Here is a 23,719-nt window from a genome sequence, read left to right as displayed (position 1 = left end):
TTGCTGGGTACTCCACCAGCTTTTAACCTTGCTGTAAGATGACTATATTTTTAGTGTTCTAGAAATCTTTACTACTTGAAGCATATCGTCTTCTGTGTTCAAATTTTTTTGCTACATTCACTAACGGTACCTCCTGAGTTTTTTTGTTACTTGGTGTAATTTTAATTATTGATGCAATTCATCACAAATGTAACCGTTCTTGTCTTCTTGATGTAATTCATCGAAGTTTTAGGTGAATACATACTTCAAAGATTCAGAAGTAGTATTAATACGTTGGTTTTATGAGAAATATGCAAGTAGGTAGTGTTGACTGCTGTCAGTTAAGGTGTTAAGTACCAACATAATTTTTCCCTTTTGTTATAAGAGGTTTTGAATCGTGCTCAATGTAGCTCAATAAAATTTTACCGTTTTGTCAATTTCTTTCATGTATGCAACCCCGCTTTTGCGGGGATTCTTCCCTAGTTAAGAAACTAAATAACAAAACAAAAACATAAAAAGGATTTCAACGGCGAATTCTCAGAAAACTCAATTGCTCATTTGAGTCGGTTCAAAATCGTCAGTCACCCACACCACACCCAACTGTTGAGATGATAGGATTAGGGACGCGGCGGATGTAAAGAGAGAAGGCCAAGACGAAGAGAACGGTGAGTGCCATGGAAAAGTGAAAAGGAGAATCGGAGGTGGAGGCGATCCATCTAATCCCGGACCCATCACATCTACTCGAACCTGATCAACCCTATATGAGCTGCTGACTCAGTAGCGAGGTTCAATTGTTCATCGTCTTCCTTTTGATAAGAAAATTTATAGGGTCCACCCTCACATAATTTTTACATGGTATGATGAATAAGCTGTAATTTGCAATGTTTTGGTAAATATTTTTCTACCTGTTATTGTTTAATTTCGGCCATGGCAACTTACAACTTTCGGGTCCACAAAATTGTGGTGTACATTGATTTCATCCTTATCTATGCGCTAATAAATGACCGAATCCTTTCTTCATGTGCATCCATTTCATACACATCTCTAGTATACCAATAATTGAAATCATTTTCTCTGTTCATCCATTTCATCCACATCTCTACTATATTTCTGCTCGTATCATCAACAATGGCTGAAATTGTTCTTTCTGGCTTCTTAACGGTGGTCTTTGAAAAACTGGCTTCTGATTCCTTGAAGAAGATTGCACGCTACAAGGGAATTGATTCCGAGCTCAAGAAACTGAAGAGGTCATTAATCCAAATCAAAGATCTGCTTAATGATGCTTCCGAGAAGGAAATAACCAATGAAGCTGTTAGAAGATGGTTAAATGGTCTCCAACATTTAGCTTACGACATTGACGACCTACTTGACGATTTGGCAACGGAAGCTATGCATCGTGAGTTCACAGAGGAATCTGGAGCCACCAGCAGCATGGTAAGAAAGCTAATCCCAACTTGTTGCATGAACTTTTCACTAAGTACGAAGATGCACGACAAGTTAGATAGTATTACCACCAATTTACAAGAACTAGTAAAGGAAAAAAATAATCTTGGTTTAAGGGTGAAAGGTGAAAGCCCAAGACATATGAATATGAGTAGAAGATTACAGACCTCTTTAGTAGATGCATCTAGCATTGTTGGGCGTGATGGTGATAAGAATGCGTTGCTCCAAAAGCTATTCCGGGATGAACCATGTGATAGAAATTTTAGCATTGTGCCCATAGTTGGTATGGGTGGGGTAGGTAAGACCACTCTAGCTAGACTTTTGTATGATGAAATGCAAGGGAATGATCATTTCCTACTCAAGGCATGGGTTTGTGTTTCTGATGAGTTTGATATCTTCAAAATAAGCAAAACTATCTTCCAATCTATAGGCGGGGGAAACCAAGATTTTAGTGATTTAAATATGCTTCAAGTAGCTTTAAAAGAGAAGATCTCAAAGAAACGATTTCTGCTTGTTCTTGATGATGTGTGGAGTGAAAGCTATACCGAATGGGAAATTCTAGAACGCCCGTTTCTTTCTGGGGCACCAGGAAGTAAGATTATTGTTACAACCCGGAAGTTTTCGTTGTTAACCCAATTGGGTTACAGTACTCAAGCTTACAGTCTTTCGGTTTTGACACATGAGAGTGCTCTATCTTTATTTGCTCAACATGCATTTGGTGAAAGTAGCTTTGATTCACATCCCACACTTAAATCACATGGCGAAGGTATCGTGGAAAAATGTGATGGTTTGCCGTTGGCTTTGATAGCACTTGGGAGGTTATTGAGGACAAAAACAAACGAGGAAGAATGGAAGGAGCTGTTGGATAGTGAGATATGGAGATTAGGAAAGAGAGATGAGATTATTCCAGCTCTTAGACTAAGCTACCATGATTTGTCAGCTTCTTTGAAGCACTTGTTTGCATACTGCTCTTTGTTCCCCAAAGACTACGTGTTCAACAAGGAGGAGTTGATTCTATTGTGGATGGCAGAAGGGTTTTTGCACCGATCACATACAAACAAGTCAATGGAACGTGTGGGTGTTGAATATTTTGAAGAGTTGGTGTCAAGGTCGTTTTTTCAACATGCGCCTGATGACAAATCGTTGTTTGTGATGCATGACCTCATGAATGATTTGGCGACATCTGTTGCTGGAGATCTTTTTTCAAGGTTAGACATTAAGATGAAGAAGGAAGTTAGGAAGGAAGGTATGGAACAATATCGCCATATGTCATTTGTTTGTGAGAAATACATGGTTTACAAAAGGTTTGAGGCATGCAAAGGAGCTAAAAATTTGAGGACATTCTTAGCAACCTCAGTTGCGGTGAAGAAAAGTCGGGAAATATTTTTCATATCAAATAAGATTCTAACCGAACTACTTTGTGAGCTACCATTATTAAGGGTCCTAAGTTTGAGTTGTCTTAACATAAATGTGGTGCCTGAATTTATTGGTATTTTGAAGCACTTGAGGTATCTTAATTTATCTCGAACTGGAATCACACATTTACCCGATAATGTCAGCAATCTTTATAATCTACAGACGTTGATCATTTTTGGCTGTCGTAGTTTAAAAGAGTTGCCCAAGAGCTTCTCAAAGCTTAAAAATTTGCAGCATTTTGACATGAGGGATACTCCACTATTGAAAAAGATGCCCTTAGGGATTGGTGGGTTGAAAAGTCTAAGAATTCTCTCTAAATTTATCATTGAAGGTGACAATGGGTTTTCAATAACTGCGCTTAAAGATTTAAAGGATCTCCAAGGAAAAATTTCCATTCAGGGGTTGGACAAAGTGCAAAGCGTAATGCATGCACAAGAAGCAAACTTATCCCAAAAGCGGATAAGTGAGTTAGAATTTGAATGGAGTGATGTATTTGATGATTCTCGAAAGGGAACACTTGAAAAGGAGTTGTTCAATGTGTTGAAGCCTCATAATGATAGTCTGAAAGAGCTCGGAATTGTGTCATATGGAGGTAAAGAGTTTCCAAATTGGGTTGGGGATCCGTCATTTCTTCGGTTGGCTCATGTGTCGATAAATGGTTGTAAAAATAGTACATTTCTACCACCACTTGGGCAGCTTCCATCACTTAAGGAGTTATTTATTGAAGGTATGGCTATGGTTAAAGTTGTGGGCCCGGAGTTTCGTGGGACTAGTCTTGCATTCCCTTCACTTAAAATTCTGAGTTTTCGAGATATGAAGGGTTGGGAGGCATGGTTAACAAATGCAACATTTCCATGCCTTGAAGAGCTTTCGCTAGATCGATGTCCTAATTTGGTTAAAATCTCACTTGAAACCCAACCTTCACTAAGGGTTCTAAGAATAAACCGTTGTGGTCCTGATGTGTTAACAAGTCTGATTCGTGTAGCTTCTTTGGTCACCAAGTTGGATATCAGGCATATTTCAGGACTTAATGATCAGGTGTGGGGAGGTGTTTTACAGTGTCTTGGGGCAGTTGAAGAATTAAGAATCGAATGGTGTAATGAAATAAGACACTTGTTGGAATCAGATGCAAAGGCAGGTAACATTCTTGTGAATTTAAGGAAGCTGGAAGTAACTTATTGTTCAAATTTGGTGAGCTTAGGAGAGAAAGAGGAGGTTAATTTTGGCCATGGGAGCAACCTGGAGTTTATCAGGATATATTTCTGTAAAAAAATGCAGCATTTCAGTTGCCCGGATAGCATCGAGTCATTGAGTATATTTGATTGTGCTTCAGTTACATCCGTCTCCTTCCGAAATGGAGGGAAGAAGCTCAAGTCACTTTCCATTCGAGGTTGTGAGAAATTGTTGCAAAAGGAGCTTATCAACTCAAGCATGCAGATGCTTGAATACATACAAATAGGTAATTGCCCAAATATGACATCTATCATTCAACTGAGTTGCTTCATTCACCTTACCGAATTGGAAATAAAAAATTGTCAAAATATGGAGTCATTTCCTGACCACGAGCTACCGAATCTCACTTTTTTAAAACATCTTACAATAGAAAATTGTCCAAGCATGGATGCTTCCTTTCCTCGTGGACTTTGGCCTCGAAACTTGTGTTCCCTTTCAATAGGGTGGTTGAAGACGCCTATCTCAGAGTGGGGCCCACAGAATTTTCCAATCTCACTTGTTGACCTACGGTTGGGTGGACAGTCAGAAGATGTGACTAATTTTAGTCAACTGTCTCATCTTCTTCCTTCGTCTCTTACTTCTCTTCGCATACATGGATTTGAGAAACTGGAATTGGTTTCAGTGGGACTCCAACACCTCACCTCCCTCCAGCATCTCTCTATTTACTACTGCCCAAATACGATAGATCTACCAGGAATGTTGTTGACTTCACTTTTGAGTTTGACTATACTTAGATGCCCGAATCTGAAAGAAAGGAGTGATAGAAGAGACTCCTACTGGCCCCTCATCTCGCTTATCCCCTGTATCTACATATCTTGAGCTGAACATTTGTAAACTTAATCTAAAGCTATGTATGATCCTCCCTCTACCTTTGATAATAATAATAATAATAATTGATTCTTCTTTCTTTTAATCAACAACATGCAAATATTATATAAGTTTTGGTTTGTATCTCAATATATGGTTGCTAACATGAACATGCAATTGCTTCTTTTTGGTTTTATGATTGTTGAATATGATTGAAATTGTGTACATGGAAGGCCCTGTATAATATATTAAAGTTTTCAGAAAAACAATCAATTTGAAATTCCAAAATAAATTGTGTACTAGGTTTGATCCTAGAATTTTTATTATTTGTTGAAGTTGTACAATTTGGATTTTGAAATCATCACAGGAATAATATAATAAAGTACAAACAAAACAATATGAATACTAACTAGACACATTTCAAGTTTACAACCTATTCAAATTCAAATGAGTTAAATGGATGGTTGTTTAACTAATAGGTCGGCATAAGTCTATGTTTGAAAGTTAGATTAAAAACAGAGCAAAAAGAGAGAACACCAATCAGGTCAGTCTTATGGTTTAGTAAATTCACTGATTCATGATTATCTTATTTACTCATTGTAAAGAATATAAACGCATCATATAGGTGTTAAAATAACAAGGCTAACCACATAAATTGGAGCTACATCAACATAGATTCAAGATCTTTAAAGGTTAGAATGGAATTTTATGAAACTTGTCATATTTAATAAAAATAATAATTTTTTAATATACATGCTATCATCTAAAAGTGATAGGAGGATGAATAGGAATAATAAGTGGAGAATATTTAATTTCTATAATACAAAAGTAAAATGTTGTTATTGGACAAAGACATGGAATATAATCGTTCTTATTGTCCAACAGTTTGTTTTCCGATTTCTGATTTGTATGACGAAGAACTTAATTGAACACATCAATTCAGACCGGGCCTGGCACAACCAACTCGTAAACAACAACTCATATATCTCGGTTTAAAGACTACATGATATTATCGTCTCATAATTACCCGTGATAAATTTCATGAAGCAGTTCAATGAGCATGAGTTTAATCCAATACTCAAATCCCCATTTCAGGAGTACTCATGAACGTTACATCAAACATTTGCTATGTCTAAACACTTAGACAATTTACAAGCCAATTCATGACAATCTTAATTCAATACTTACTCCCAAAGTATGATTGACTGTGGAAATTTTGAACAATCCAATTATTCAGGAAGTAAAACATGCAAAGTTGAAACACAAAATAAACAACTGACAAAAGATAGTAAGCAATACTCATAAATAAAGCTTCATTACTTAATCATCAAATGTCAATTACATTTATATTGTTACAGGTTTCTAAAATATCTATCTAATCACTAAAACTAATATCGTCCTTCAGACTAATGCTCCTTGCATGTTGAACGTGCTTAATCCTACTCATACACTTTGTGAGGGGATCTACATGATTCTCTTTTGACGATACCCTCTTGACGACGAGGAGTCATTCTTCTACCCAATGTCTGATGAAGTGGTATTTTCTATCGATATGTGTGGATCTTCCATGATCCCTTGGTTCCTTGGTCAAGGCAACTGCTCCTTCATTATCGTAGAAAATCTCTATGGGCTGTTTTATGGTTGGCATAACTCCAAGGTCTCCAATGAAGTTCTTCAACCATATAACCTCCTTTGACGCTTCCCTCGCAACTATATACTCCGAATCACATGTTGAATCAGCCATGGTCTCCTGCTTGCAACTTTTCCAAGTCACTGCTCCTCCATTGAGTGTAAACACCCAACCAGATTGAGAACGGAAGTTGTCTCGGTCTGTTTGAAAACTGGCGTCACTATAACCGGTAACTCTCAAGTCATCATTGCCACGAAGTACAAGGACCCAACCTTTGTCCTTCGTAGATACTTAAGAATCTTCTTAACTGTTATCAAGTGAGCTTTACCCGGGTTCCCTTGATATCGACTGACCATGATCAAAGCAAAAGCCACACCAGGGCGAATGCATGTCATAACATACATGATCAAGCCAACGACGGAAGCATATGGAACTCGACTCATTTCTGTTATCTCAGCATTGGTACTCGGACTCTGAGTCTTACTCAACTTGGTGCTGCTCTGGATAGGTAATTCTTCTTTCTTAGAGTTCTCCATGCTAAAACGCTTCAACACTACATCCAAGTAAGTACTTTAACTAAGTCCAATTAGTCTTTTACTCCTATTTCTCAAAATCCTTATTCCTAGAATATAAGCAGCTTCTCCTAGATCCTTCATAGCGAAACATTTTCCAAGCCAGGACTTAAATTCCTATAAGGTTGGAACGTCATTTCCTATAAGTAGTATTTCATCAACATATAATACTACAAAGCTAACTATACTCCCACTAGCTTTGACATATACATAGGACTCATCCTCACTCCTAGAGAAGCCAAACTCTTTGACCTTCTCATCAAAGCAAATATTTCATCTGCAAGAAGCTTGCTTCAATCCATAGATTGATTTCTCAAGCTTACACACTCTATTGGGGTACTTAGCATCCACAAAACCCTCTGGATGACTCATGTAAACATCTTCAACCAACTTTCCATTAAGGAAAATGGTTTTGACATCCATCTACCATATTTCATATCATGTAACGCAGCTATGGCTAGCATAACCCTAATAGATTTGATCTTGGCCACTAATGAGAAGGTCTCATCATAGTCAACCCGTGGGGTTTGAGTAAAGCCTTTCGCAACCATCCGTGCCTTCAACGTGTGTACCTTTCCATCCATGTCGTTCTTCTTCTTGAAGATCCATTTGTACCCAACTGTCTTGCGACCTGATAAATTGTCAACCAAGTTCCAAACTTGATTGTCATATATAGACTGGATCTCGCTGTCCAATGCCTCTTTCCACTTGGTAGACTCAGGGCCTGCCATGGCTTCCTTGTAGCTAGAAGGCTCTGTCACACCCCCAAACCAAGGATGGCGGAAACGTCCGGGGGTGGAGGACTTCATGTACAGTATCACAATAACGTGTATAATAGTGCTCAAAGTAAATACAACCATCATAAATATAATCGAAAAAGTTACACCATAGTATATGTTTACATGTTTCAAAAATCAATTATATTATGATGACAAAAGTAAATTGTTGACGGTTTAACGTCCCATCCTCAAAGCGCTGAAGTTTTTCCTGTTTCACTGATTTCCTGAGAATACAAGTAGTTTTGAAAAAGTGTCAACAATTAAGTTGGTGAGTTCATAAGAGTTTTGTTTGAAGTAGAAACCGTTTTCCTTGTAAAATCGATAGAGTTTGATTTCCAGAAAATCCAATATTTTCTTAGTTAAGTATGAACAGGATATTTCTATATGATGCGTTAATGAACCCTAGAATGACCCATAGATTTCCCCTATAATCGTCCAGCGTATATAAGTTATATAAGATTTAAGTTAGATAAAACGTTGAATATAGTGGGTCTGCCCTAGGTCCACAACCTAATGAGGAACAGGAGATGAGGCGGGCCCTACCAATTCTAAGCCAATCGAGACTAAATTCTTATACGACTCAAGCATATACACTCAGCGATTATAGTTGAAGTCTAACAATTCTAGATGAAATATAGTTTTAATATCATAACAACTATTTATGTGAACCTGGTACTTTGTATCTGTACCCCTTTTTGTAATAAAAACTCGGTACTTTGTATCTGTACCCCTTTTTGTATAAAAAACCCGGTACTTTGTATATGTACCCCTTTTGGTATAAAAACCCGGTACTTTGTATCTGTACCCCTTTTTGTATAAAAACCCGGTACTTTGTATCTGTACCCCTTTTTGTATAAAAACCCGGTACTTTGTATCTGTAACCCTTTTTGTATAAAAACCCGGTACTTTGTATCTGTACCCCTTTTTTTATAAAAACCCGGTACTTTGTAATGTACTCCATTTGTATGAAAACCTGGTACTTTGGAATGTACCCCATTCGTATGAAAATCCTTTTGTAATGTAAATGATCATAAACTATACCTATTATAGTTTATCAAAATGTTTGAAATGTATATGCAACCTAACTATACTTATTATAGTTTAGTATGTTTATTTGTGGTGTATAAGAACCCTTTCTATGTAAGTCAATTGTATAGTATAACATAGCTATGTTTATCTTGCTTTGTTTTGTACTAATGGTTATGATGAACGGTTCTTATAAATTCAGTAAGTAATTTCCTATTATATAAATATATCATTACAAGAAATAAATGTAATATATGAAGTCATCCAAGATTTAACACTTTGCTCAACATGTTACAAAGTGTTTTGAAAGTTATAAGCTGTTAACTAAATTTAACCTTTCTGCACTGGTTTAGAAAAATCATACGAAGTCGAAAACTAGATCCGTAAATTCTGAGAGTTCCTAAAATGTGTCTAGTTTATTAATAATTTTTATCATGATTTTTGGAAGCCTTTAACTTGTATTAAAATTCTCATATTCACAGACTGGTCCGGATTTGTGTTTGAAAAGATACGCTGTTTTGCAAAAATCACCATAAATCGTAGAAAAATCGTGTGAAGATGTGCAAGTAGTCATTTTAAAGCTAAGAAGTGGAACTACTTGCACCTAAGAAAATGTTTAAAACTAAAATGTTTAAGTTGTCCAAAACAGTCCGCGAATGGAGTTGAACTTTTCTGATGAAGGCTGTTAGAAAGGTATAGTTATGTTCTTGGTGTTTTAACTTGTATTCCCCCCCCCCCCCCCCCTAAAAACTTGAGAAAACATGAAAATGTAGGGGTATGAACTCACCTTGAGTGATTTCAGTAGATGGATGATGGAGAAAAGATGTGTTCAACTCAAGAACACTTGAAGAATCACTTGTAGATTCGAAGATCTAACAAGAATGTGATGATGTTTGTGTAAGGAATCATTGATTTGAGAATGAGGAAAGTGTAATAATCATGGAGAGGATGAATTATACTTACCAAGAGTGTGAGAAAGCTTGATAATCATCCTTGAATCTCGAATTTGATAGAGGAAGTTTGAGAGAAAAGTGGAGTTGGATCCTTGGTGAAATGAGAGCAAATGAGAGAAGTGAGGAGAGAGGATGGGTTGTTCCAGCTCTAAGAACGTGGGGAAAGATGATAATTGAGTGGAAAGGACATTGAAGTGACCTAGGTAAGGTGGGGAGGTGTGACTGGTCATAGAGTGGGTGTGGGGGTGGTTGCTTGTGTCATAAAGTAAAGCAAAGTCAACACTCCACCTTAATTATTCACCCACTAGATTTTATTATTTGAATAAGGATTTTCAAGAAAATATGATTAAATTATGAATATTTAGGGTTCATTATGTTAAAATATGATTTTGGGTGAAAATCCCGTGTTAAAATCTCGAAAAACGAGCTTAAAATGTTAAAAATATTGAAAATGGGTGAAAAACGTCAAAAATCCGAAGTTCCTGGCCGAAGTCGCGAGGCCTCGGCTCTTAAGGAGTTGAGAACCGAAAGTGGGGAAAGGACCGAGAGTAGAAGGGAAGACCGAAAGTGCAGAAGGAGGAACCGAGAGCGAGGCTCGGTCTTGGTGGCTTGAGCGAGGTTCGGCCCGAGAGCAGCCTTCGGGATCGGCTCAGGAGGGTTCGGCTTGCAGGAGGTCTCGGTTCTCAGGGTCTCGGTCTCGGCTGCTGAGGTTTCGGTTCCGGTTCCTGAGAGGGTTTCGGTTCCTTGAGAGGGGTTTCGCTTCCTAAGAGGAGTTTCGGCTTCTTAAGTCCGTTTTTCGCGTAGACTTCCGTTTTTGGGCTGTTTTCGCCAAATTCGAGGGTCGGGATGCCCCGAGTGATTATAGAAAGTTGAGAGAGATTTGGGAGAGATTTGTCATACTTGGAGAGATTTGGCATACTTAGAGAGATTTAGGAGACATTTGACATACTTGGAGAGATTTGACATTTAGAGAGATTTTTGGGAGAGATTTCACATACTTAGAGAGATTTGACATACAAAGAGATATTTGGGAGAGATTTCACATTCTTGGAGAGATTTGGGAGAGATTTGACATTCTTAGAGAGATTTCACATACAAAGAGATATTTGGGAGAGATTTCACATTCTTGGAGAGATTTCACATACAAAGATATATTTGGGAGAGATTTCTCATTCTTAGAGAGATTTGGGAGAGATTCTCGATAAGAAGAGAAAGAGTGAAAACGATTGAGAGAGGTTTCGTTTGTGACAAATGTGGGTGTCCGGCTTCGCAATGCAAGGTCCGTAAACCCTGTTAAGCCTTGTTTAAGGATCTTACACACTCCTGATGAGTATGCAACATTGTTTTATCGATTTGGCTCGTCACTTACAACAATTTTAGGTTAAGGAGATCTAGACGTACGTACTTTTCGATTTATGATCTCTCATTAGAATAGCGAGTTGTTTAGTAAATACATAATGTAAGCCCTAGTACACAAGGGTTAGCTGAGTTGACCGGTTTGACTTGTTGACTTTATTTGACTTTGAATTGACTAGAATTTGACGGTTGTCACATCATCCCCCCGTTAGAGGGAATTTCGTCCCGAAATTTGCACTTTGAATGGGGATCCAAGAATTCGGAGGAAAGATTAGGGAAACTTTTCGCAATATAAGAAATTGATTATGGTGAGGAATAACCTGCCTGATGTCACATGTCGGCCTTGGAATTTCTTATTGTTTATGCTCTCAATTTTCTCCTTGGCATTACTACTATGCATGCTTTAATCGATGCTAGATTTAACATATAAAAAAATTTAGAATTTAAACGTCGATGTTAGAGTCACGTACTGATATTTGCAGGCAGTTCTGGGGTGGTCTCTCCTTCGGTGATCGCAAGCACCCTTCCACCACCACTGGCATCTCTTGTTCTTGGGCAGTCCCTTTTAAAGTGTCCCGTTTCTCCACACTTGAAACAGGCTGGGGTTGCTCTAAAGCCAGAGACCTGATTGATGGGTCGTGCTGGTGCCTTACAGAAACTGACAGTGTGCCCCTCTCTGTCGCAGTTTTTGCAATGTATCTTCCGGCAAGCCCCAGTGTGATGGAAGTTACACTTGTTGCATTTCGGAAGGGTTCCAGCGTATTGTTTCATGGGAGTTGGCGTGGTGAGGGTTGTGGCAGCATGAACAGCAAAAATTGGCGTGGTTGTCGTAGTGTTATGACTGGCACGATGGTCGATGAGTTGTTGTGCCAACTCCTTGGCGCTGTCGAAGGTAGTTGGTCTTGAGGCCAGTACGCTATCTTGAATTTCGGGGGACAATCCCCAGAGGTATCGCTCCAACTTTTTGTCTTCCGGGGTGAGCATAGAGGGACAAAGGAGTGCTAGATCACAGAATCGGTTGGTGTAAGTTGTAAGGTCAGAGCCTGCCATTCTGAGATTCCAAAATTCTTGCTCCAGCTTTTGCACTTCGCCTCTTGAGCAATATTATTTCAGCATCATCTTCTTTAAGTCCTCCCAACTTAACGAGTTAGCCACTATAAGCGTAAGCGACTTAACTCTGCCGTTCCACCAAGTGAGAGCTCTTCCGATGAAGGTGAACGCCGCGTACTTGACTTTGCTCGCTTCGGGGCAAGCACAAATTTCGAAGATTGCTTCGGTTCTCTCGAACCATTGAATTAGTGCGATGACGCCCCCACTTCCATCGAAAGAATCGGGTTTGCCATTTGTGAAGTCCTTGTAAGTGCATTCCTTTGTGCGTCCTGTATTGTCCCCGTGGTTAGAGTTTGTGGCTCCCGATCCAGCACCGCCAGCACCATTTGTACCAATTTGTGACATTGCAGCTGCCACGGCTGCTGTTACTGCAGCTTGGAACATTGCGGGATCAAACTGAGGAGGTGGCGTTGGAGATGGTGGTGCTGTGCTGCCGGAAGGTTTGGGTCTTTTCCTTGGCGGCATAGTTCTATCATAAATTGCAAAAGAATGATCAGATGGTAAGTTTATACTAGCAAAGACAAGTCAGTTGTTATTGAATTAGATTTTTCTGCATTATGCTCCGATTTAAGAATGCCTTATATGTAATTCATAAAGGAAGTCCATATGAATGAACTTCATGAGTTTAGTAGGTTTTGTATCCAAGTGAAACCTTGAAATTTGATCCAACCTTTGAAAGAGAATTAGGAACGATCCCGGAGCTAAGTTACTCTAGTCCAACAACTTGACTAGTGTGGGTTTCAGATAGACTTCTATGGTAGCATGATGAAAGTATTTGGACAAGGGGTGACACAGAACTTAGTTGACTGACAATGTCATTGATGTTTAAGATGTAACAGGCTTGGGAAAATTGACTTTGTAGAGGGTCTTACATCACATCCGGAGCAGGAGAGTTTTGGCCGCCTAAAGGCCTAACCAAAAGTACCTACAGTACAAGATAGTTTCATAGAGGATGCCACATAGGACATAGATAGGAAAAACGATTCATTTTTAACAGGGAAAGAAAGTAAGGTATCTACTACTGGCGGCGGTCATCCCTCTGGTGAACCCTTAGTTCAGCTAGTTGCCGCTCCTTATCAAGCATGTGCCTTTCGTACACCCTCTGGCGTACTCGAAGTTTTTATGACTTCGGTTCGTGTTTTAGCCAGTGCTTGCAGCCGGGTTTCATGGTCTCTCTCAGATTTTTTTACGAGTGTGCTCAAGGCGATTGGTGCGGATTGTATGCATTCTTGCATTTGCATCGACCTTTACGATATGATGGAGAGTTGTTCTGCCCTGAATCTCATTTCGGGCAACTCTACTGACCTAGATTGAAAGAATTCTATCTGTTGAGCTTCCTTCGCTTATGTCGTAGAAGCTTCGGTCTCCACTAAACGGCATAGGTTGGGCTTGCTCTTCGCTCCAGGTTTCCAAGCATTCTACCCAAAGAGGCGTCGGGCCTTGGAAAGTCGGACGAGGGTTAGGATTCGGAACAAGAGCCATCGGGGTAGGTTCTCCACTTCAGGGTCGGAGTCAGAACCATCAACCAAGTCTTCAGCTTGGTGACCATCCATAGGGATTGGGTAATCATTCCCTGACTCCTCTCCGAGCCATTCAGTATTGCCGTGGTTGGGGTAGTACGAGTCGTCGTAGGGATAGAATCCAGCCATGATATCTTCGCGAGAAATGGGAATATAAGAAATAACTAAGTAGGCGTACTAATTAGATAATTATAAGATGATCTTTATCAGGTACTTCAATACATTGTTTAGTGCATACTAGTCATATGTATTTGGGACATGATAGACCTTCGAATAAGCGACCCTAACTCTAAATCCCCAATCCAACGAGAACAGGAAGTAAAGCAAAGATCCACAATTCTACGTCTATGACGTCCTGGATACATATAATTTTAATGTATCCACTAAGCAATTATTGACCTATTGATAAAAATCTATTTAGTTCTCAGATAAGTATTTATAATAACGCAAAATACCCCTATGGTATTTCATTGTGGTAGTGTTGGTAAGTTTTTAGACTTGTTGTCACATCACAACCATTCTTGGGCATATGCCAATCACTCCTCGGACCAGCATAGTTGATCAGGCTATGCCACTCCCAAGACTGACCATACATCCCCGAGTTTACCTGTGATATCCAACAATCATTACTTTTGTTTTGTTCTAGAACGATGCTGACCTTAGCATGTATGCATGCATGTATACTTTTAATAAAAAACTATTTATTTCTAAAAGTATAGTTGTTTTGAAAACTTTAAATAAGAGACTCTAGTCCCAATGCATTTATAGTTTGTATATCTTACTAGATTATGACCCGCGTTAAACGCGGGGAAACGCATAAAAATCATAGAATTGTATATAGATATTACACCACAGGAAACATAACAATTAAAAGTACATTTCCATAGCTATTTTAAATTCATTAACATACATTATAATAACTATTTTAATTTCATAACAATTCAAAGTACATTACCGTAATCAATAAACCTAAGAATTATTTTCCCGTTCCTGGTCCACTGTTACCTTTTCATTTGGGAAAAACAATGTATTCTTCAGTTAGCTCGAAATACACCTCATATAGGTCCCCTACTTTTACCACCACTTTACCAACCCACCAACCATCTCTGTCATTTGTATCCACCATTGATATGATATTATATACATCCACCATAATTTGAGGAGGAACTAACCTCACTTATTCTTTTTCTACAAACTCTCTTAGTGGCATGAGGTCGTGATTAAGCAGGGTTTGATAATTAACAAAAAATATTCTATTAGATCTACATCTCTTGATGGTTGCAGGATAGTAGGATCCCTCTTGGTTCGTTTTAAGAGATTTCAACTTTTTGACCATCAGTATACGCCATGAAGTCAGTCCTACAAATCACTTTCTTATTTCAATAACGTGTAACTTTGATGTTTATAAGCACATTATGTTGTAAAATATCTTACTTTAAAAGAAAAAATCAATGATTAAATATTTTTTGTATACTTACATGTTGTTTTTAATTCACATTATAATAATGCCAAACATGTTTATTTTACATATTGTTGAACGGTATCTAGGGCTAATAAGAAAGATATGAAAATCATACAAAACTATCTATACTGTTTTTTGTCGTAGATGAGATACAAACTCTAAATTTGTTGACGGATATGAAGATGTTAAAACCAAAATTTTTGTATTCAAACATCTTGAAGACAATGTTTTCTAATTCACTTTTTAGGTTGAATTCCTTGTGATTTTATTTCAAAAATCCACAATATATGTTGAAATTAATAATAGATTGTTAGATTATTTACCTTAATTGAAAATATTGTGGATCATGATGTTGCTTCTTGTAGATGTGGCAGTTTTTTTTATAGAGGAGAAGAACATGAATCTTGAGTTAACTGCTTTTAGGGATACGTTTTGGTTGAACAATTTTAAATGGGCTTAAACTACGATTTGGCTTTATGGATCTAGCAACCAACCATCTTTTTTGGGCTTTTATCCTGGGAATGATTTGTAAGGAATTTTGAAAGATTTTTTTTTAATTTTAACACTTTTTGCAAGCACCAACATACCAACAAGAGATTTACATATATTTACATATTTATAAATACAACAAATAAGCATTATTGTATCTTAGGTTAGTATATAAAACAATTTAAGACTACAATGATATAATGAGTATATTATTAAAGTAAATTGTTGTGATAATAAAACATTAAATAATATTTATTTTTATTTACTAATAAAAGAAAGAAAAAAATAGTTGACTTACTAAAGTACAATGTTATTTGTTCCAAAGACTTACAACAACCGAAAGAAACACATTAATATATTTTAGGGTAAAATGTCCAATTTGTTCCAAAGACTTACAACAACCGAAAGAAACACATTAATATATTTTAGGGTAAAATGTCCAATAGGTGGAAAATATATCAATTTGAATATTTAAGGGTAATTATTGTTCAATATGTGGAAAATATGTAAATTTACTATGCAGGTCAAATATGGAAAATAGAACGGGAATGGCAAATATGTCAACTTGACTGTGTAAGGGCATATATGTCCAATAGTGGATAAAATGAGCATTGTTTTTATTTCAATGATATCTACACTTAATAACACCAACAAACCTTCAATACCCACATAAAAATAGAAATGTACATCCTAGTCAGAAGTAGATTGTTGTTGTGGAGTATGTATTGAAAGTTCGTTGCTATTTTTGAAATTCAATTTGTGTTGACATTTTCCTGAAAATATTATTAAAGTCGAACAAAAAGTGTTAATCTGACAGAAAGAATATTGTGCTAATAATATGATTAATTAAGTAGTTTTGGAGCTATATATATATATATATATATATATATATATATATATATATATATATATATATATTAAAAGTAGTTTTTGAGGAGGGAAAAAACAATTACTTTTGTTGGCATTTATTAGATTTTAATCCCGTAGTACAATGACTTCATATTTATTATCTCTGTTTCAAAAACAACAAATTCATGCTTTTATTAAAAGCAGTTTTCGAGCAGGGGTAAAATAGTCAAATTCGTTGCCATTTTCTATTTGTATTCCCATGGTACATTGAAGTCCAAGTTTGTTAATCCTAAATGCTTTGACCTGATATAGTTGTCGACAAAAACTTTCAAGGCAACTATATCGAAAGTATATTAGTTAAAAAAATGTCATTTACTATTGAAACCCACTTTATGTTTTGTTTAAGTACAAAAATGTCCAAAAATATGAAATTGTAAAATAACAAATCCATAAATTTAGTAACTGGATTTTTTACATGATAAATTAATATTTGGACAAGAAAACTAATTTTATTAGATCACGATGTTTTAGTATGAAAAAGACTCTACATGTAAGAAAAAACAACACTACTTTCGTACACCACGTTATTGATTATATTGAAATGGTTAAAAAATGATATGAAATGTCTGATTATCTAGAATATCTAAAGGACCTCTTTGTAGATAATATTTTTTGTTTTATTAGTTAAATGACCTTCCTTATTTAAGATGAGTACCTTCAATCCTTTTTTACTAAGCATGCGAGAAACGGCTACATAATTGACCATGAGTGAAGAAGGGTCTACGCAAGTACAATCCAACAGTTGAAAATGATTGTTACAATAATAATAAAAAAATATAAATTAACAGAATCAGACTTGGCGTTATTGGTAACATTGAAATATTTCGAAAAAAAAAACAATGAAATGTCTAAATATCTATAATCGTTGAATGACTTCTTTGTAGACAACATTTTTTGTTTTATTAGTTAGACAACCTTTTTTGTCACATATGAATACCTTCAATCTTTTTTTACTTGTGACACAAGAAGCATCCACATATAACTTATCATGAGTGAGTCGGGTCTACGCAAGTATAATCCAACATTTGTTAATGATTTTCCTTGACTTTTGTTAATGGCAACGACCGATCAATGTTTCATTGGTAATGTTTTCCTGCATATTTTTCTTGCTGCACGATAACTTACTATAATGTTTTTTTCCTAGGGACCAATTGTGTAATATTTTTTTTGCACATGGACCATTTCTGTAAAGTTTTCATGCATTGCTATTATCGGTAAAGAGCCATAAGTATGGTGCTTTTATGGGCCAAACTGAGCTTCATTTGCATTTGGAATATAAGATGCCTATTTAAAAATGGTATAAACTCTTGAGTATAAACTAAAAAAAAAACTTCAAAAACAAACAAAAATCATTGATAATTACAATAAATTGCTATTTTAGATTTAGGCATAAATATGTTGCTATGTTTGTAAGAAGAGGTGTTTTTGTTGTACTAATCTTAATTTAATTGTTATAATATCCAAGCCAATCCAACAATAATTCAGGAATACGACGTCTCTTTAGCAACATACAGGGCATGAAAAATTCAACTGAAAAGAGTAATTAAAATAAATCCAACCATAAAAATTCAACAAATGAGGTAGTTGTAAAGTGTAATACTAAATTTCCAATTTAAACAAAGAAGATATCCTGTAATTGCATATGCCTAAAGCTTCAACATAACCACAATAATTGGCGAATCTTGAAATAGAAATTTTGATAAAATACAACATCCATAATGTAATCTCTATATAAGAACATCACACAAAGATATAAGTGAAGTCAAATTTTAAAAAGAAATGATTGCAGGGGCTAAAGCTTCAACCAAACCACAACAATTCCATGAGATAAAAGAAGAAGGCGATGGAAGAGGGAATAACTTTATAAACTTTTTCTTATACTTCCACTATTTGTAACACATTGAATGAAAGAGGACGTACAAGAACTTTAAACGTATTTCAGCAAGATTGTTGTCTTGTATCCCATAGCTACAATTAGAAAATAAAAATATGTAGAATAAAAAAGGATATTACTATTAGTAACCTTATCAAAATCAATAAGAAATACATGAATCTAGAAAAGTTCAACTAATGATGACATTTGTAGACGTTAGAACATAAAAAAGGATAAATCATGTTTATAACCCATAAAAGTCGAAATGGGTATGTATATATTAATCAGTATGTTACCTCCTAATCTAAAGAACAATTTCCTGTTAGTTGGAATCATGTAAAATCCAATTCTAGTAGAAGAATCCTATCACGAAGCCAATGCTCTTGAAGGAATGCTTAACCCTACAACAAGTGCTCTTAATTCCATTGTATTCTTTGATGAATTAAAACCAAGCCCACCTCAATTTTACGATAAAATATATACTTTACATCAACCAAAATCCCTAAATTGTAAATAGGTCTGAAGCTTTTTTTTATATATATAGCAAGGGATAGTTAATCACAACTATCAATCACAAGTAGGTGTTCTCAACTATTTGTTCATCAATATAGAGAAAAGTGATCAATTATATGTATCTTTCACATAGGACTAAAATTTAACACGAGTATTACTGAATTTATTAGGAACAATGGATGCGACCAAATGAAACTATATAGACAGAAGTAGCCATGTCGGTAAATAAATAAATGTATAGCCATTTTCTTACAATTTTTCATCAAGACTCAAAGTTAATCCCTAATCAAACATAATCACATTCCATAGTCAAGAATCAAAGAAGAAATGATATATATTTCATCCTATCTCATAATTCAGGAGAAACCTAAAAGATGTGAAGTTTATATGTAAAGTAGAATCCAACATATCTGGCCAATCCAAGAAACCTTGTGCTCATTGTATAATGTCCTCACATTCATCCATTTACCTAAACAAAAAAACTATACCTTACTAACTACACTGATATATATTTTTGGTTCAAGGTCTTACTCAAATAGGGAGTGCGCATAAAATACATAATAGATAAGCTCAAAAGAAGAATAAGAAATGCATGTGGAGATGTAAAAGTGGAATCAAGTCTACATGATTTACTACAAAACAAACTATTATGTGATAAAAAATAAAGAATTTCATCAATAAATAGGGTAGATGGCAGTAGGTACATGAATCATATGTGTACCTTAAGACTGCAATCAGTTTGTAGATGTTCCCAGAAACCACTATCGATATCTTTCCTTAAATTGAATAAATTCAGGAATTTGAACACTCATCTTATGTCCAACTAAAATTAACAAAAAAGAAGAATTGATGTAGTTAAGAATGAGTGATTGAACCTTTCAGTCCGGGCAGCCACAAATCGCTTGAAAGAAGCTTTTCTTTTGATGTTTTTTTGTTCCCAGACTGGTATAGCTCAATCAAAGAAATAGCAACCTAGATTTGTTGACTAGGTTTGGATAGATCTTAATGCATGCAGTAATAAAAGTACCTCTGCCCAAGCATATTTAGAATGGATCTACACAACAACATTTTAGCTTCTAAGTTTAAGGATGAAATGTAAAATCTGATAGAAAATAAATAATTTTTGAATGAAAACAAAACATTTGAAAATATATTTTATGGGACATAAAAGCAAAGAATGGACAATAGAGTACATACACAATTTAAAAATATTTCGTTGAAAACATACACACTTGTAGAAACAGGTTGCATGCAAAATAATTTGGAACATCAAAATCAACAAAAGCTTAATAAAAATGTCATTTGATGATCGTAATAATCTGGTCAAAAGGGAAAAGTTCACACACAAATAGTTAATACCCATGATCAGATTATACCATCAAACAAAGAAAGTGTCTTTTTGGCGTATATCCGAAAATGCAACTAACCACAAGGATAGAAAATGTTATTTACCAAACAAACATATTAATTAGCATACGTGAGGATATTACAATCAAATGAAGTTAATCATACATGAGGATACTACATGGTATAAATATTAAAATAATATAAATATTATAGAAGTTAATCATTAATAAAAAATATTGAAAATTGTTATTTGTATAATACATTGGAACAGTTTGTCAAAAAGTATATCATGTTTATCTAAAAGCAATTTATAAATTAATTATAAACTAGTGTAGGTGGTTGGATGTGAATTTAAATAGCAAAAGCATACAATGCAATTTTAATAAAAAAAATGAAATAGACTCAAAGAAAGTAAAATGTCACTTTAGATAAGATCATAGCACAGTGAAATTACAGGCATATCCCTGAACTTCGATGATATCCCTCCTGTCCCCGTGCATTCCAATTTGCAAGTACCTAAAACCAAAAAAAAAATATTGCTTGAATAAGAAACTTACTGGAGGGTAAAAAAGGAAAGCTAACCACTAATATGTATAATTGCTCTGGTGTCTTTGTAATGTCAAACATTCTAGCATGAGACCCTTTCTTTCTCTTCACCAGAATATATATCATTCGTACATGTCATCACAAAAATTTACAAATAAATGCAAAATAAAAAAATAAAAAAAATTGTGCATAAGAGATGATAAAATGTATTGCAGGCCTAATAAGTTGTCTCAGGTGATTATCATCAACACCTTCCCGGTTAGGATCTCTTAAGCTATCCTGTAAATGAGTTTTAAAAAAAAGAAACATATTAAAACTATTATACTTTAAAAAGTCTAAATTATAACAGAAGTATCATGCTGTTTCTTGCATATAACCCTACAATTATTTTTCTGAAAAATAAGATGAAATAAATTGGAAGTTAATAGTACAATTCACTTGAATTTTAAATTTTAACCAAAAAAAACGATAGCACCATATTGGTCACATTCAGTTAACAACAAAAATTAATTACTCTACCAATAGTCAATTCAGATCCAGTTAACAAAAAAACAAATACACGCCTTGCAAACCAATGTGGCTATATATATGAGGCTATAAATGGAGAGCCTACACCACAATTAATGAAAAAAAGTCATATCTTAGAAAACTCATAATTTACAATGAAGGATAAAAGGTTCCAAACCCAGAAACTAAATCTTTAATAAATCCTAAAAATCCAACCAATGAAGCTTTAAGAATTAACGTTTTAATGTTTTTGGTATAAGAATATTTTCTTGTGGAAATGATTTTATTAATGGTTTTAAATATTAAAGTCACTTTTTTCTACATAAAACACCAAGCATTGCTAATACTTCAACTTCATAGTTCTTTTTAACACAATCTTCCTACACAACAGATAAATATATAATGCACTAAGGAACTGCCATAAAGAATATTTTGTCCCGAGAAGGATCCAAGTAAATTCACATAAATTAAGATTAAAAATAGCACAAAAATAACCACAATGTTCATGTAAAAAGATAGTCGGTTTCTTTCTTCACAATCATAATATCAATAACCACTCATCAGAAACCAGAAAAATTATAATTTCATAATGCATAAAACTAATATAACTTCAATTTTTGAAAACATATACCTCGAGAAATAGAATGAGAAACTGGACTTCAAGACCTTATCGAACTCCAACAGGTCACAAATCCTTTCTACAATAGTGGAGCCCTAATAGGAAACAATCATCCTATAACAAACCAAAAAGAACAGATGAAGAGATGATGATTGATGACAGTAGGTTTAGAGATGAATTTGAATCAGAAGAGAAATAAAAGAACAAAAAAACTCAAAAGCTTCTCACTTTTGATGCCCTTAGAGGTGTGCTTCAAAAAAAAAAAAAAAAAAAACAACTCAGAATACAATAACAGGTTATTGGAAATTGAGGTCCAGCTTACAACTCATAAAAATCGAAAATCACAATACTAAGAAGGACTGAAGGTGATCAATTGAGTCGAAAATCGATTGAAAAGAGCCTTAGAGGGCTCCTCAGTCTATACATCATGCGTTTTTCAAGATTTTTGATCGGATTTACCAATTTAGCAATTTCCTACTCGAGGTGCTTCGATTAAATGGCGCATACCCTTTTGCTCTTCTTAACTCCTGATTATGAACGTCGATTAAATGGCACGTACTTGTTTATGCCCTATTCTCTATGCTTCCATGGGGTTTAGCCCAATTCGCTAACGTATCAGGCCATCAAACATGAAAGCGTAATCGGATAGTAGAAATCAAAGTAGAAATCGAGATTGAAACTTACATCAGAGTATCTAACGAAGGTGGAGGGTTTGAAGATAGAGGTGTCGCGTCGCCTACATGAGGGCAGAACCGACAAGATTATTTCATGAAGGTAACTGGCTTTGGATTCTTCCAGTCGGAGGGTGCGTCCGATTGTAGATCGGCCATTAAATCAATTTCTAGAGAGAAGTGTCGATCGATTAGAGAAGGAGGGGCGAAGGCAATTCTATTGAGGCGGTGGTGGTAGCTGGAAACAATCTATCTCAAGATGTACCTGAGGCGGTGAAAGAAGGAACGGTAAGTAAGTAGGTGGGGATTAAACTAACCACGGTAAACAAACTCATGAACAGTATCCGGGTAGGCGGTGGATCGGCGGACATGTTAAAGAAACTATGGTTGAGTCAAAGCAACCCGTTGAACAGTACCCCGAGTTAGGTACTGTTCATAAGGATGCTGTAAATTAATTATATATATAATAATAAAAAATGCACCTTTCATCCTAAAAGTCACATCAAAGCTAATTTGAATTTCAAAAAACCAGTTTCCCAATGTATTATCGTTTCAATACATACCAAATTATCCCACTTAAAAATAAAACCTCCGGTTCTAAAAATCATAATAGCACATTAAACTGTTATTGCCCTTATAACTTCAAACCAAATTCTTCTATCTTTTGGCCCTTTAAAATCAAAATTTCAGTTTTAATATCATTTTATTCAAAAAAACCAGTTTTCCAATGCATTATTGTTTCTTTTAAATTCATTTTTCATGTATTTTTCATTGATGACCAGAATTTCATTGATGACCAGAATACCCTTAACCTTCAGAAACTCCAAAACCATCCCAAGGCTATTCACAATATTTTCATGTATGAAATTGACATAAACCTCAAAGAGAAACGATTGTCCATCACATGTACCCAAAATAATTTATAAATTTCGGATCTCTCCTCTAAAACTTCTAATAAG

At 35.4% G+C, this 23,719-nt stretch overlaps 1 protein-coding gene and 1 long non-coding RNA gene across 15 annotated transcripts; one reads left to right on the top strand and one right to left on the bottom strand.

Annotated features, from left to right (window-relative positions):
• The first annotated feature begins 484 nt into the window (after positions 1-484).
• Positions 485-4,974, top strand: LOC145093641 (putative disease resistance RPP13-like protein 1). The gene has a single exon (XM_079031837.1). The coding sequence runs from the start codon at positions 1,108-1,110 to the stop codon at positions 4,888-4,890; it is 3,783 nt and encodes a 1,260-aa protein (XP_078887963.1). The 5' UTR covers positions 485-1,107; the 3' UTR covers positions 4,891-4,974.
• A 13,556-nt stretch (positions 4,975-18,530) lies between these two features.
• LOC145093639 (uncharacterized) lies at positions 18,531-23,034 on the bottom strand. 14 transcript variants are annotated; one of them, XR_013702992.1, is made up of 6 exons: positions 22,774-23,034; positions 22,549-22,696; positions 22,102-22,203; positions 20,872-21,242; positions 19,792-20,124; positions 18,531-18,652 (listed from the first exon to the last, which is right to left on the bottom strand). It is a non-coding gene; the product is annotated as an uncharacterized LOC145093639 (long non-coding RNA). The 14 variants fall into 14 exon arrangements; XR_013702983.1 differs by adding an exon at positions 22,318-22,339 and having other exon boundaries at positions 22,549-23,033; XR_013702988.1 differs by having other exon boundaries at positions 19,792-19,841; positions 19,946-20,124; positions 22,549-23,033.
• Between the last annotated feature and the right edge of the window lie 685 nt (positions 23,035-23,719).

Source organism: Lactuca serriola, chromosome 3, assembly GCF_051521515.1.
Source record: "Lactuca serriola cultivar US96UC23 chromosome 3, Lser_US96UC23_V15, whole genome shotgun sequence".
Lineage (NCBI taxonomy): Eukaryota > Viridiplantae > Streptophyta > Magnoliopsida > Asterales > Asteraceae > Lactuca > Lactuca serriola.
Note: the sequence above shows the minus strand (reverse complement) of the source record. Positions and strands in the feature narration are given on the sequence as shown.

Excerpts from the sequence above, each read along its gene's own strand:
- LOC145093641 (XM_079031837.1), top strand. The coding sequence starts at position 1,108 with ATGGCTGAAATTGTTCTTTCTGGCTTCTTAACGGTGGTCTTTGAAAAA.